The following is a 14,668-nucleotide window of genomic DNA, read 5'->3' as shown; positions in this document are numbered from 1 at the left end:
TGCATACTCAACTCCACTCTGCATACTCAACTCCACTCTGCATACTCAACTCCACTGTGCTTACTCAACTCCACTCTGCATACTCAACTCCACTCTACATACTCAACTCCACTCTGCTTACTCAACTCCACTCTGCATACTCAACTCCACTCTGCATACTCATTACTCAACTTCACTCTGCATACTCAACTCCACTTTGCATACTCAACTCTGCTACTAGATAAGAGTAACTGTAGCATGATATATTCGTAAATTATAATTCTTCAAAAATTCAGCAAGCTAGGTTTCCTCACGAAAAATACTTGACACAATAAGAAATTACCAATATTATGCCTATCCAGATGAAGGAGGTGGAAGTCAGGCCACTCCGAAAGAGAGTTATCCTGACTCTATTTATAGTTCTGACTATATCAGCTGGATTCCTCAGAGTGATACCCCTAGCTATCCTCGTCCCTGGCTCGATGGAAATGAACATGACCTGCACTGAAGTTGCATTCCTGGTGGCCGCCCATCCTTTAGCCACCATACCAGCCACAATGATGTACCCTCTTATAAGTGGGTGGAAGTCCAGCATATATATTCTTACTGTCGGGACAATTGGAATGCTGGGATTTTCTTCATTCACATATGCTCCACTTGCTGGTAGATTGGGTTACTTCTATATCGGCCTTATTGGTCGTTCATTGACTGGGGCAGCTGATGCTTTGAGTAGCATCAAGATTGGTGTTGGTTGGACTATAATTTTGGACGGGGATCTTGCAAAATCCTCCGCGGCATGGGCAGTGTTATCTAATATGGGCAAGGGCATAGGTTGCTACATTGGGACATTGCTGTCTACTCATTTTGGTTTTCCCGTGACAATGGGCATAGCAGGGGTCTCCTGGTTTCTACTCTCAGTCCTGTTTGCCTTAATTTATCCTCAGAAAGATGAGGAACTTGTCCCATTGATAAAGGATTCAGCGAGCAAGTGCAAGAAAGAGGAAACTTTGGCAGAGCAGTATCAGCGTCACTTCTCTTTGGACACTCTTGTCTATGGATGGGTTCCCATGCTGAGTATTGGGGCGTGCATTGTGTTTGTGGAGTCTATTCTGGTACAGTTCTACATAGAAGAATACAATAATACCATTGATTGGGGCGGGAAAGTGATAGGAATAGGATCATCAATCTATACAATCTCTACATTCGTTACAGGGCCCATTGGAGTGCGATTTCGTGCCCTACAATATTTATACCTAATTTGTGGCCTGGCCGGTGTGGGCTTTCTGCTACTGTTTCTTGGACCACTTATCTCAGTCCCTAATGTAGCAGACATCACTGTATCTGCAGTTGCTTTTTGTGCAATTCTAGTGTGCAGTAGCGCAATTCAGTTTGCCTCTCTATCATATACTGCTCAGATACTGAGTAGAAGTGCTAAGACGGATGTGGCCATGTCAACTGCTATGAATGTTTGGAACAATGGGTATAACTTAGGTGCTGTTCTGGGACCAATCTTTGCTTTGAATCTTCATAGGCTTTCTTTCTTGGAAGACTACAAAACAGTTTTTGCGATAGGAACTCCTTTCTTTATTTTCTCAAGTTTAACTGTTCTCATAAAACTACTTCATCAGAAATTTGGACAGGAAGCTAAATACCCACATAGTGATTCAGGGGACAATTCTATCAATCATGATGATAAATGATAATTATTGTTTGTAAAGAACAAACAAGAAGACCAAAACTACACGGGTATGGGTAACCAGACCAGACTGGGACCAAAATATTGACACTGAAAGCTGCAAGCTTATTTTCGACTTTTTCACCACTATGGAATGAAAATGTTTGTGTTACAATTTGATTGCTGATGTAATTTCATTTTTGTTTTGGTTTCCTTTTATTACATATGATTATGGAGTTTGTTAATCCATTATATCTATAAAATAGTTTTCAAATTTCAATCTGTTTTTCATTTCGTTTATCTTGCATGATTCATCAGAATCAAGTCAAAAACAATAACAGCATGAATGATCTAAGCAAATGTTCAGAGTATAATATGCCCGGGTCCATACATAATGCTCATGCTAGTACTAGTAGGTATTTTAGTTGTAACGGGAGGCAACATGTATAACAGTTATAGAGGGAGAAGAGTTTGTAGATGTGACATCATTTTCATCTGCACTTGCTTGTCTAAATAGAAGGTTGATTGGAATTTGGAAGACTTCAAAATTATCATTATCATACTTCAATACAGAATTTTCATAATTGATAATAATCTAACACTAATAAAATAAGTGTTAGATTTTTTTGAGGGAGAAAACGATTTGCCCAAAAAAACCGCGTTATAACGAGTTGCAGTACCGGTACTATTTCCATTATGCATTAGCTTTGGCCGGTGATTAAGCGGGGGAAAACAATGTTCGTGTGATCGGTTATCTTTTCACTAATACTAATAGTAATCAAATTCGAACAATAAAACATATAACCTGACCTGTTGTGTGGACAGAGACAATTGGCTTGGCGAAACGAATCGCTACCCCTTTCCCTAACCCTTATCTTAGCACTAGCCACTACACACTAGCCCTAACCCTGGGTCTAACCTTAAAATTAATCCTAACTGTAAACTTTACTATAACCATTAACCATAACTTTCACCTACCCATGTGCCCACACGTACTAGTAGTAGTACTATAATACTATTACTACGCCGCGCGTACGTGACGCGTTAATTGTTTCACAAGAGCTCTGGTTATATATATATTATGTGGATTATAGAACAAACCATAACCCCATCCCTAACAGAAACACGAACACTATAAGTATTACTATACCTAGAGCCACAGGCACTAGCAGTTATTAAGCGTCAGGGATTCGGTCCGCTTACCAATAATGAATAAAAACGATTTGGACTTGGATTAACATCAAAATAAAAATGTTTTGGATTCATGCTCGCTACCACGTACCCACGTAGCACTGGCAGTTTACCGTTACGGCATAATTCGCTCACACTGGGTATCATTATGCCTTGTGTAGCTTTTAGAGCGTTCATATAAAACCAAAGACCCAGTTGTAATTGTATCATGGTGTCAGAATAAAACAAATATTCAGAATAAAACAAATATTATATTCAAATCTCTTTATTCAACAATATTAAATCATTATAGAACCTAATTTGTGGCTTGATCGTTATGTTAGGGCTATTCTGTTAGCTGATGCTGACAGGCACTGCATGGGGCAGAGACTTAGGACCATTACGCTGGAGGCTTACAATGACCCTTTTTGAACCCCATGGCAGTGCTAGTTTTATTATGGTACAAATTGTAAATCGAAGTTATGAAAACGATCAAGTCACTCCTGTTTTACACTATCAACAGCTACTTAAAACAACCTAGATTGTACAACTCACTTTGAAGATTAAACTGTTAAGTGATGAGTGATTGGGCTCATTAAACATTTTAGTAGCGGAGACATGCGGATCAGCTTCTTGAGGTTCTAATAGTTCATTCAGACAAGAAGTTTTATTTTTTCAAATTTAGTCGTTCAAGCTGCCTGAGTTCAGAAAGTTTGCCAAAGGGGCCCAGGTATTCTTGTCACCTTTACCCTGAGACGAGAGAATGACTTTTTTTACCTTTGATTTGAATACACCATGAGTGATTTCAAGGTCGTTCAGTGCCAACATCTGACGGAATGAATTCCAAAGGCAACTAGATTTGTAAACGAAACTGTTTGAGGTCGGTGTTAAATGGTGTCGGTTAAAATGAAAGTAATTACTGTCTACAAAGCTTGCTTAAAATTGAATGTCCATTATTTTGATTTTTGTTATTGTCATGTGAGTATTAGTAAGCAATGATTCTACTTGCCACAACAAAGAAAAAACCTTAAAGCTTTTGTTTGCAGTTAACGGGTGATACTCGTAAAATATTTGTTCCAAGACCGTCGACGAGTCCAACTCGGCGCGCGTCTTGGTAGGTTATACTTATACTTATAAACCTACAAGTTTGCAGTTGCGATGCTCAGTGCTTATATTATGTATAAAATATACCTGAACAATTGACAATGCATTGTAATGTAATCCGTTTTATTAATGTCACCCATCTTGTTATGTTGGCGTTACCCAGTTTTCCTTCGCATGTTTTAAGAACAAAGAAACTCTCACACGTCACTTACAGTTAAACGTCTTTTAAACATTCTGATACACAGTATGACAATTAATTACCTCAACTGTTCACTTTTTGGTCTTTGACATTGACATGACAAAACTATTGATCATGGTGCATATGTATGGACCCGGGCATTTTATACTCTGAACATTAGCTTATAAGATAATTCATGCTGTTATTGTTTTTGACTTGATTCTGATGAATCATGCAAGATAAACGAAATGAAAAACAGATTGAAATTTGAAAACTATTTTATAGATATAATGGATTAACAAACTCCATAATCATATGTAATAAAAGGAAGCCATAACAAAAATGAAATTACATCAGCAATTGTAACATAGACATTTTTATTCCATAGTAGTGAAAAAGTCGGAAATAAGCTTGCAGCTTTCAGTGTCAATATATTGGTCCCAGTCTGGTCTGGTTACCCATACCCGTGTAGTTTTGGTCTTCTTGTTTGTTCTTTACAAACAATAATCATTTATCATCATGATTGATAGAATTTTCCCCTGAATCACTATGTGGGTATTTAGTTTCCTGGCCAAATTTCTGATGAAGTAGTTTTATGAGAACAGTTAAACTTGAGAAAATAAAGAAAGGAGTTCCTATCGCAAAAACTGTTTTGTAGTCTTCCAAGAAGGAAAGCCTATGAAGATTCAAAGCAACGATTGGTCCCAGAACAGCACCTGCATTATACCCCATGTTCCAAACATTCATAGCAGTTGACATGGCCACATCCGTCACAGCACTTCTACTCAGTATCTGAGCAGTATATGATAGAGAGGCAAACTGAATTGCGCTACTACACACTAGAATTGCAGCAAAAGCAACTGCAGATACAGTGATGTCTGCTACATTAGGGACTGAGATGAGTGGCCCAAGAAACAGTAGCAGAAAGCCCACACCGGCCAGGCCACAAATTAGGTATAAATACTGTAGGGCACGAAATCGCACTCCAATGGGCCCTGTAACAAATGTGGAGATTGTATAGATTGATGATCCTATTCCTATCACTTTCCCGCCCCAATCAATGGTCTTATTGTATTCTTCTATGTAGAACTGTACCAGAATAGACTCCACAAACACAATGCACGCCCCAATACTCAGCATGGGAACCCATAGTAGATGGGAAATTGTGAAGGCCAGTCATCAAGTAGCCCCCAGCCACTCACAGCACGCCCTCAGGTCACGTGACAGCACGTCACAAGGGTCACGTGACAGATCACATGTCATGTAACCACGTGACAAGCTCGTTAATTAAATGTCAAGGTCACGTGACAAGATAATTGACCAATAAGGAGTCAGAACGTCATGATGAATCAATCAATAATCCCGACTAAAGGATCTAAAGTCTGATTAAACGGTTGCCAAGCAGGTTCCTGTTACTTGATTACCGGTCACGTGTTTAGCTTAAGCATCATGTGACATGAATGTTATTTGAACCTCGAGATCACGTGACAGGAGTCACTTGATTACCCGTCAGAACGTCATGATGAATAAATTAATAATCCCGACTAAAGGATCTAAAGTCTGATTAAACGGTGTGTCAAACAGTTCTGTCACTTGATTACCCGCCATGTGTTTAACTTTAGCATCATGTGACACCGTCACGTGTTTAACTTTAGCATCATGTGACATGAATGTTATTTGAAACTCTAGGTCACGTAACAAATTAATTAATGACGTTTTGCCGTCAAGTTTATCCATTCAGGGTCACATGACATAAACACATGTAGCATGAACCATGTTTAACCAACGAGAAACGTACATCTGCACCGTCCTCTCGATCCTAAACCAATTATGAATTCACAAGTAAGATAATCACGTGACCGTTCAAAAAATAAGGTGATGTTTAATCTTCATTATTCGTAACGTGTTAAATTTTAGCATCATTTGACATGACTGTTATTTGAACCTCGTATGATATTTATAATGATTCGATTTGTAATTTATTACTGTACAATTAAAACACACTAATTTAAAAAGCGAAATAAATAAATAATAATCAATATTAGACATTAGTCGATACTTAAAAGTTCGATGGTCCCCCCTTCCATCCAGCCAGAAATGACTTTTGAAAGGCCCTCCTCAAAAAGTATTACCTCATCATAGAGAGAGGACCTTTCAAAAATCATTTCTGACTGGATGGTCACAGAGCCAAATTTGGCCGTGAACGACACTCCCTTGCTATACTTCAGTTTTTTTTGGGATACTGAGGTGATGGTTACGGCCGTTTGAGATAGCATTTGTGGAATCTCATCATCAGAGAGTGTTGGACACTCCAGGCACATGCTTTGCGCATCCAAAAGAGGTAGCGTTGAGTGACAACGGGGGCATTGATAAGTCTCGTGTTCTCTCAGCGACTTTATGTTCTTATAGATTCCATTCAGAACATAACTTGCCTCCACCTGAGAAAATATCGAATTTTGAGTTCGAATGGCAATCTTGATTCTTAAATATAAATCGACCGGTTTGAGCTTAACAAGACGTCCATAAAGGGTAGACATGATCAATGAGTGTTTGAGAAAAATAAAGTAACGTTTAACAATAGTAGTAAACTTAATTTACAAACTGGTAAAGTAACAGATCTAAAGTGAAGATGATATAGAGACCAATGAATATGTCATCAATCACAATTAAGAAAAATTATCTGTGATTAAGAAAAATTATCTGAACGAAAATAGTACTTACATTTTTTCCCATTAGCCTCCTGGCCGTCCTTTTGATGTCTTTCGCCCAAACATTAAACGAGTGAGTTTTTAGCTCAAATGGAACTTGAACAACTATTTTAATCTTAAGATAAGCATCGATTGGTTCAACCTGGACCAGACGGCCGTAGAGAGCAGACATGGTGAGAAATTGAGATGGTAAAACTAAGATGAGGTCTGAGGAAAACTGAGATTGTAAACGGAACTAATTAATTTACAAACAAGTTGTTGTATTTATACAAATACCCACAGCGAGCGTGAAAACCTTAGATCTGACAGATGAGCGGGAGGGAAACCCTATTCATAGATCTGACAGATGTGCGGGGGAAACCTTATTCATAGATCTGTAGGTAGCCGCAAAGAGATGGTCGCCCTCACCTAAATCAGTTCCAATATAATGATGTGGAACTTGGATGGTTTAGATCAAATTCACGGACAAATTTCCTGTAATTACACCAGGTTGACAACTTGTTTAATTTCTGCTCGCCCTAACTTATCAGTTGGAAAATAATGTTGCAAAAATTGGACAGTAAACACCAGCTGACGTCAATTTCTTACAGTTTTATCAGATTGATAATCTTAAAAATTCGGTGTTTTTAATGAGTGCTTATTAAAGGAACCGTTAAAGTATCATTAATCTGATAAAAATTTGACAACAACTGTGAGAACGTTTCTGGAGTATAAGAAATTTCTTAATATGAAAGAGAATCTAATTAATATTTCCTGATAAACAATCAACGTCATACTTGTGACTCAAACCGCTCACCCCCTCCCCTAGAATATAGAATCGATATATCTACCAATGAATGTGGTTAAGTTACATGATATCATGTGAGTGAGGTTCTTAATTCATGTTACGTAATATATTGGTTTATAAGCAAGTACAACTAAGAAAAAATTCAGTTCTTGTTGTGGCAGTTCTACTTTGTTGCTTAACATATCATGTTGACTCGACAGATTACTTGTGTTAGATGTGATAAAACCCTAGAATATCGTCGTTATCGCCGTCATCTCACGTCTTGTCATGGACCCGGACGATTTTGTCCAACGTGCTGTGTGGAAATAAACTTGGAAGGCAGTGAACTTACAGAGCATCTTTTGAACTGTCAGAAAAAATGGTAAATGCTTGAAGTCAAAATATTTCTTTTTAGTACTATTTTAAAGGCTGTTACAGTCCATGATTTAAATCGAATTTGTCCTTTCCTTAGTGCAAGTTATTTTAAACCATCATCCGAAATTTTGTAAGTTTTCAATTATTCAAGAGTTGTATTTACTCAGGTTCATCTGCCCAAACTGTGAGGAAAAGTTTTCTACTGGTAGAGCTAGGAATATACACCAGGTCAGATGTCAAAACGAGCAGGGTCATAGCTCACGGGGCAAGAGGAGAAGGGTTAACGATCCTCCTGGTACAACAAGTGCAGCAAATGGTTTATTCAAAATTATTGAGTTTTGTTCAAGTCCAGACTCACCACTTGTTGTAGAGACCCTCCACGAAGAATCTAGTCGTCTTGCTGACATCATAGGGTAATTTAATGCTCGAATTATATGACTGAATTTCAATAAAATTCCAACCTTTTACTTTACTTTCATCTATTGAACGGTATGAAGATTAAGGCTATTAATATTAATTTCTCAGGTTACAATTAGAGTTTTACACCTCAGCAAGATTCTACTTAAGTGTGGTTGTTACAATGGAGCGTACGATAAACGATAATGAGGATGGTACATTCTCTTTTACAAGCTCCCCTGCCTCCAACCTGCTTCCATCCACAGAAATCAATGATGAGGTCTACCGTCACATTGAGATCCTAGCTCAAAAGATGGACGAATTTTTACGGAACGGTGAGTCAAATAGATGATATTATTTATATCGTATCCGAATCTGGCTTTGGGTAATTATGATTAGAGTGAAAATAATACAAATAAAACTAAAATGTTACATAATTTCAGGATCTGGTTGGATACTGAAGGGGCTTACACATGCTCACCTAAACATCACAAAATACAATCCCATGGCGTTTGGAAGACACATCCCACTTCCTGCAGCTATTAAAGAACGAAGGGAGACACTCCTTAACATCCAGAACAACGACAACATGTAAGATAATTAGTTCCCGCTTCATAGTTTCATTACTCTCTTGCTGTTACAAAATTTCACATCTCATGTGAGGTTACCAGAGCTAACTATCACATGAACATGTTTGATCATGTTTGATGAATATTTGGAGTTTAAACTATCTAACCATAAATCTAACAATCTGCAGGTGTTTAAAGTGGGTAACAATAGCAGCTCGACATCCATACCCGAAGGATGATGGTAATGCATCTCGTTTAACATACTACAAGCAATTTGAGAACGAGATTGATGACACGGGTATAGTGTGGCCGATAACACTACAACAGATACCCAAGTTTGAGTTACTGAATAGGTAAGCAAAGCTAATTGAAGAACAAATCACAACAATTCTAGTTTTTAAAACCTAACGGACAAAAAATAAACTGTAACTAAATCTTCAGAGTAAGGATAAATGTAGTGGGCTATGACGAGGATAATGAGACAGCTCCGTTTTACCCTGTATATGTTTCAAAATCAACACATGCTGAACATCTAACGGTTAACACATTGATAATTAGCAACGAAAACACCACACATTTTGTACTAATTAAGTCCCTCAACGCCTTACTGAGAAAACCGAACACACGAAATCTTAAACACCACTGTGTCAGGTTACTTTTGTTTTTATGAGTTCAATACTTTTCCCTACCGATAGATTAAATTTTAATGAGGGATTGATAATGGTTACATGCTAAAAAGTTTACTAAAGAAGTTCATTTATTTTCTAACTTTCAGATTGGATGAGAGATTATTACAGTGATTTGTTAAAGTCTCACTGATTTTTATCTGACAGGTGCTTTCACGGGTTTTGTAAGGAGAGTAATTTGATTAAACATCAAGAAAAGTGTATCAGATTTCGTGCGCAAGGCACACAGTTTCCAGAGGATGATCATCTGTTTTTCAAATCGTATCGGAGAATGGTGAAATGTCCTGTTTACATCGTTGCAGGTACATTATATCATTCAATTCAACTGCAAATCATGTCATTAGTGGGGTAAACCTAAAATTATAGATTCTTGTAAGTTGGATCCTAGTCAATTGAGACTGTAAACTTGTGGTTCTAATTAAGCAGTTATTGTTCTCTAATAGTCTAATGTTACAAATTCTTCAGATTTTGAATCATATCTGAAAGATGTTGCCGATCAGAACACGGGACCTTCAGGGGTTAGACTAAGTTACCATTTCTTTATGTTACGCATGATGTTAACTAGTATACTAATAATGTATTAGGGAGTAGATTAACATGAAGCAGATTTTATGAACGAATCGTGTTTTCAGGGTACTCAACGATTGAAGGAACACAGTCCATGCGGCTTTGCATACAAGGTGGTGACTGAATTTGAGGACTACAACCAACCTATCGTGGTTCATCGTGATAACGGAGCAGGCAATGTTGCTGAGATGTTTGTCAGCATGATGCATGAGGAATACGAACGTCTCAGAAATTTAATCCATGCTGATGAAGATATGAAGCCGCTCAGTACAGCACAACGTCGTGCATTTAAGGCCTCAACAATCTGTTACCTGTGCAATGAACTGTTTACTGAAGATAACGGAAGGGTTAGAGATCATGACCATTACACGTAATTAATTATCTTTTCACCAAACATATACTTTCAAAGCTTTCCCGCTTGTTATCTTATTGTCAAAAATATATTCTCTTAATTCAGCAATGAAAATTCAGATTATAGAATATACAATTCTCTGGAATTAACAGAAACTGTTTTCAGAGGTGATTATATAGGTGCAGCTCATTTTACATGCAACTTTGAAAGAAGAACAGACAAACATCTTCCAATCATTTTCCACAATTTCCGAGTAAGTTTGTTACACATTCATGTAATTTGATGCTTCTTTAATGGATTTGATGCAAGGCTAATATCTAATTAGTCAAATGAGTTGTTCTTAAAGAATAAATTATTCCAGGGTTACGATTCTCACCTCATTATTAAGGCTCTAGCAGCACAAACTGATGATTTGACTGATATAACAATCATTCCTAATTCTATGGAGAAGTACATATCTGTTACAACTAAGGAATTCAGGTTTAGGATACTTTGTTGGATAATACATGCTCCCAAAAAGAATCAGAGATAATTCTAGCTTCACTGTGTTTGTGATCAAATGCATGATTTAATCTTTTGTAACTGAAATTAGCATTATAGATTGATTATTGTCAGGAATGAAAATCAGTCTAAAACTCAATATTCCCCAGATTTATCGACTCTATGCAACATTTGAGTGCATCCTTGGACAAGTTAACGAAAAACCTAGCTAACGGTGGTCTGGATAACTTTAAATGTACTAGAGATTTTATCGATACTGAACATGATGGTTGCGATCAGAAATTTGAATTGCTCACTAAAAAAGGAGTTTATCCATATAGTTACATTGATGATGCAGCCAAGTTTGATGAGGGGCTCCCCCCACAAAGCTGCTTCTACAATGACATGACAGATGAGGCATTGTCTGATGAAGATTATGTACTAGTACAGGAAGTATGGTCTACATTCAACTTACAGTGTCTTGGAGACCTCCATGATTTATATGTAATTTCTGACGTTTTGCTTTTGGCGGATGTGCTTGAAAAGTATAGAAACATGTGCTGGACTCGCATGGGTCTGGAAGCTCTCTGTTATGTCTCTCTTCCGTCACTCACGTTTGATGCATGTATGAAGTTAACCGGAAGGAAGCTTGAGATTATCAAGGATATTGACATGCTACAAATGATTGAGCTTGGAATCAGAGGTTGGTACTTAAGTATCACAATCAATCTTTTTTACCCAACCCAAAAATACATAATTAACTTTCTATAGAAAGACAGCTAATGTAACATATGGACAGGTGGAGTAAGCGTCATATCACATCGACATGCTAAAGCAAACAATCCGAGGATTCCTGGCTTTGACCCCAACTTACCCGAGTCTTACTTACTATACATCGATGCCAATGTAGGTTTCATTATATTTGTTATTTTCAAACGGTCTTTAAATCTATTTTTGTGTATGAATGGTTTCAGAATTAAACTAACTAATTAAATTAGTTTCAGAACTAAAAACTAATTTGTAATATCTCAGAACCTCTATGGGTATGCCATGAGTGAGAAAGTACCTGTTGACGGTTTTAAATGGGATAATGATACAGTCTGGACACGTGACATGATAATGGATCTGGATGCAAATGATACTAAGGGGTATATATTTGAGGTAGACTTGGAAATACCAGAGAATATACATGATAAAACGGATATGTACCCTCTCTGTCCTGAACATCTAGAGATATCTGAGAACATGATCTCACCAAAATCCAGGTAATTACAAACCATTTTTCTCATTTTGCAGTCATATAACACTAACTAGAATGTTCCAATTAACGGGCAATGTTGTGATATTTGATACACCTAAAATTATGTGGTCAGTTCTAAGAACGAATGAGATTAGAGAATTATAGTCACGTGGTACATGGAGTTGTCTCATTCCCATCACTCAGTACACACGGCTATAATATATCAATTCTAAAATACTCGTCTTCAGGGAAATCAGAGGTCGCAGAAAGAAAGCTCCAAAGTTCAAGGCAATCAAATTGGCGCCCAACCTACAGTCCAAGTCGGCATATGTCACTCATTTAAGGAACTTGCAGTTTTATCTCTCCCAAGGTGTTGTACTTGTAAAAGTACACCGGGTCATCTGTTTCAACCAAGCAGCCTGGATACAGCCCTACATTGCAGAGAACACCAGGTTGCGCCAGCAAGCAACTGATGACTTTATGAGGGATTACTACAAGCTGCTCAATAATGCATTTTTCGGTAAAACCATGGAAAATGTGCGGAAACGTGTCAAAATTGTCCTTGTAAACAACAGTAGAGGTCATTTTTGGCAGACCTCCAAACCTACTTTTAAGCGTTTTCAGATTTTTAATGAAAGCCTTGTAGGTGTTGAGCTTGCACAAACAAATTTGACGCTTGATAAACCAATTTATGTTGGTTTTACTGTGCTGGAGTTATCAAAACTCCTAATGTTTAAGTTTCATTACACGGTCATGCAAGCCAACTTTGACAAACTGGAACTATGCTTCACTGACACAGACAGTTTCCTTTACCACATTTACTGCAAGAACCTGTACTTGGAACACCTGGAGAGGCTAAAGAATCACTTTGACTTCTCAAAGTATCCTAGAGATCATCCGCTGTATTCAGATACAAACAGAGCAGTAGTTGGAAAATTCAAAGACGAAACTAATGGAGTAGCAATCGTTGAGTTCATAGGCAAGTTATTGTTTGTAGTTTAGTGGTTAAATTTAAAAAAGTCCATAAACCTTCAATTTCTTTGTTATTCATTTCAATAGAAACATAAGTTATATTAACCAAATTCAATCTTAGGGCTTCGCTCAAAGTGTTACTCTATTCTAACTGGAGCTGGAAAGCAAAAGAGCACGGCTGCTGGTGTGAAACACAATGTCCGTAACCGAAAACTGAACCATGATCTCTATAGACAAGTCTTGTTCAACACAATGAGAAATCCTGATACAGAAGATTCTGACACAGAAGATCACTTTATAGAGCAAAAGACTTTTCGATCACAGAAACATGTGATTTTCACCATAAATCAGAGAAAAGTTGGACTAACAAGATATGATGACAAACGATATATTTTGTCAGATGGGGTATCAACACGTGCACATGGAAATTTTAAAAATGTGCAAGGTGGCTGATGCTTTAAATTTCATTTTTGGTTCAATCTTTCTTTTTTTTTAGTTTTAATTGATTTTGTAACTTGTATATATTGTAATGTTAGATATTCAATTTATTTGATAATTTGTTTATGAAACGGTTGTTTATTTGACTCATGGGAAAAGTAAAACAGTTCAAATTTAAATCAAAGTACAAAATAAGTACATGAATCATATAATTATAATTTTTAATCTCTATTATATAATTTCATGATTTTGATATCATTAGATCTTAAATTAGTGGTAAAATCATGAAAAACTTTTGAAAATTTAACTCTTTTTTCTAACTGCTTGATAAAATATACACAGTATTCTCCACACGTCAAACTATGAAATCCTTGCAAAACCTGATCCTGGAAAGCTATTTTCTTCCCCAAACAAAAACGTTGCAAACTTGTACGGTAGTCTACAGGGAAGGAACCATTATCATATAACCTTCCAAAAGAATCCAGATAATAACAATTATTCCCTCTAATTACAAGCGCAGTCCAATGTGATCCAGGCAATGTAGAATTATCCACATTGATTACGATTGAATATTCATTATCCCCAAAACTTGGAATTTGGTCACATGGAAAGGTTCCTTTAAACGTTGGCTGATTCTTTAGCAAATCATCAATCTCATCAGTACTCAATGCTGTCGACCTCAAGCTCATAGCACCTTGATGCTTCTATCTGAGTTAATTTCAATGATTCGATCGTAGTAAGCGTAAACTAGCAGAATGAGTCCCTCAGCTGCAGCGTTATCAAACTCAATGTTCAACTTGACCTCTGCACTTTTACTTAGGTTCAGATGATGCTTGTTGGAATTCCGGTCAGCTGTCAAGTCTACAGCAAGCAAAGGATGGATGTGATAATTGTGTGGGGTAATTAGACACTCCCTGTCTGTGTCTTTATATCCAATTGCTTCAAAAAAGGCATCAAATAACATTGTTTTACCCTGCAACGCACTTGGATAGTATGGCTTCCCTCCAACATAG

General features: G+C 37.2%; 1 protein-coding gene across 1 annotated transcript; it reads left to right on the top strand.

Moving 5' to 3' along the window:
- Window positions 1–329: 329 nt before the first annotated feature.
- On the top strand, window positions 330–13,783 carry LOC134812095 (uncharacterized). Its single transcript, XM_063819312.1, has 18 exons — window positions 330–725; window positions 924–1,091; window positions 1,395–1,459; window positions 8,123–8,368; window positions 8,481–8,686; window positions 8,795–8,942; window positions 9,109–9,273; window positions 9,362–9,571; window positions 9,754–9,908; window positions 10,072–10,124; window positions 10,239–10,543; window positions 10,691–10,778; window positions 10,887–11,005; window positions 11,176–11,708; window positions 11,805–11,911; window positions 12,038–12,270; window positions 12,494–13,224; window positions 13,339–13,783. The coding sequence occupies exons 1-18, from the start codon at window positions 330–332 to the stop codon at window positions 13,668–13,670; spliced, it is 4,260 nt and encodes a 1,419-aa protein (XP_063675382.1). The 3' UTR covers window positions 13,671–13,783.
- Window positions 13,784–14,668: the final 885 nt, after the last annotated feature.

The sequence above is a fragment of the Bolinopsis microptera genome, chromosome 1 (assembly GCF_026151205.1).
Source record: "Bolinopsis microptera isolate Bmic1 chromosome 1, MBARI_Bmic_1.0, whole genome shotgun sequence".
Lineage (NCBI taxonomy): Eukaryota > Metazoa > Ctenophora > Tentaculata > Lobata > Bolinopsidae > Bolinopsis > Bolinopsis microptera.
The sequence above is the reverse complement of the archived record's forward strand: the minus strand, read 5'-3'. Positions and strand labels throughout refer to the sequence as shown.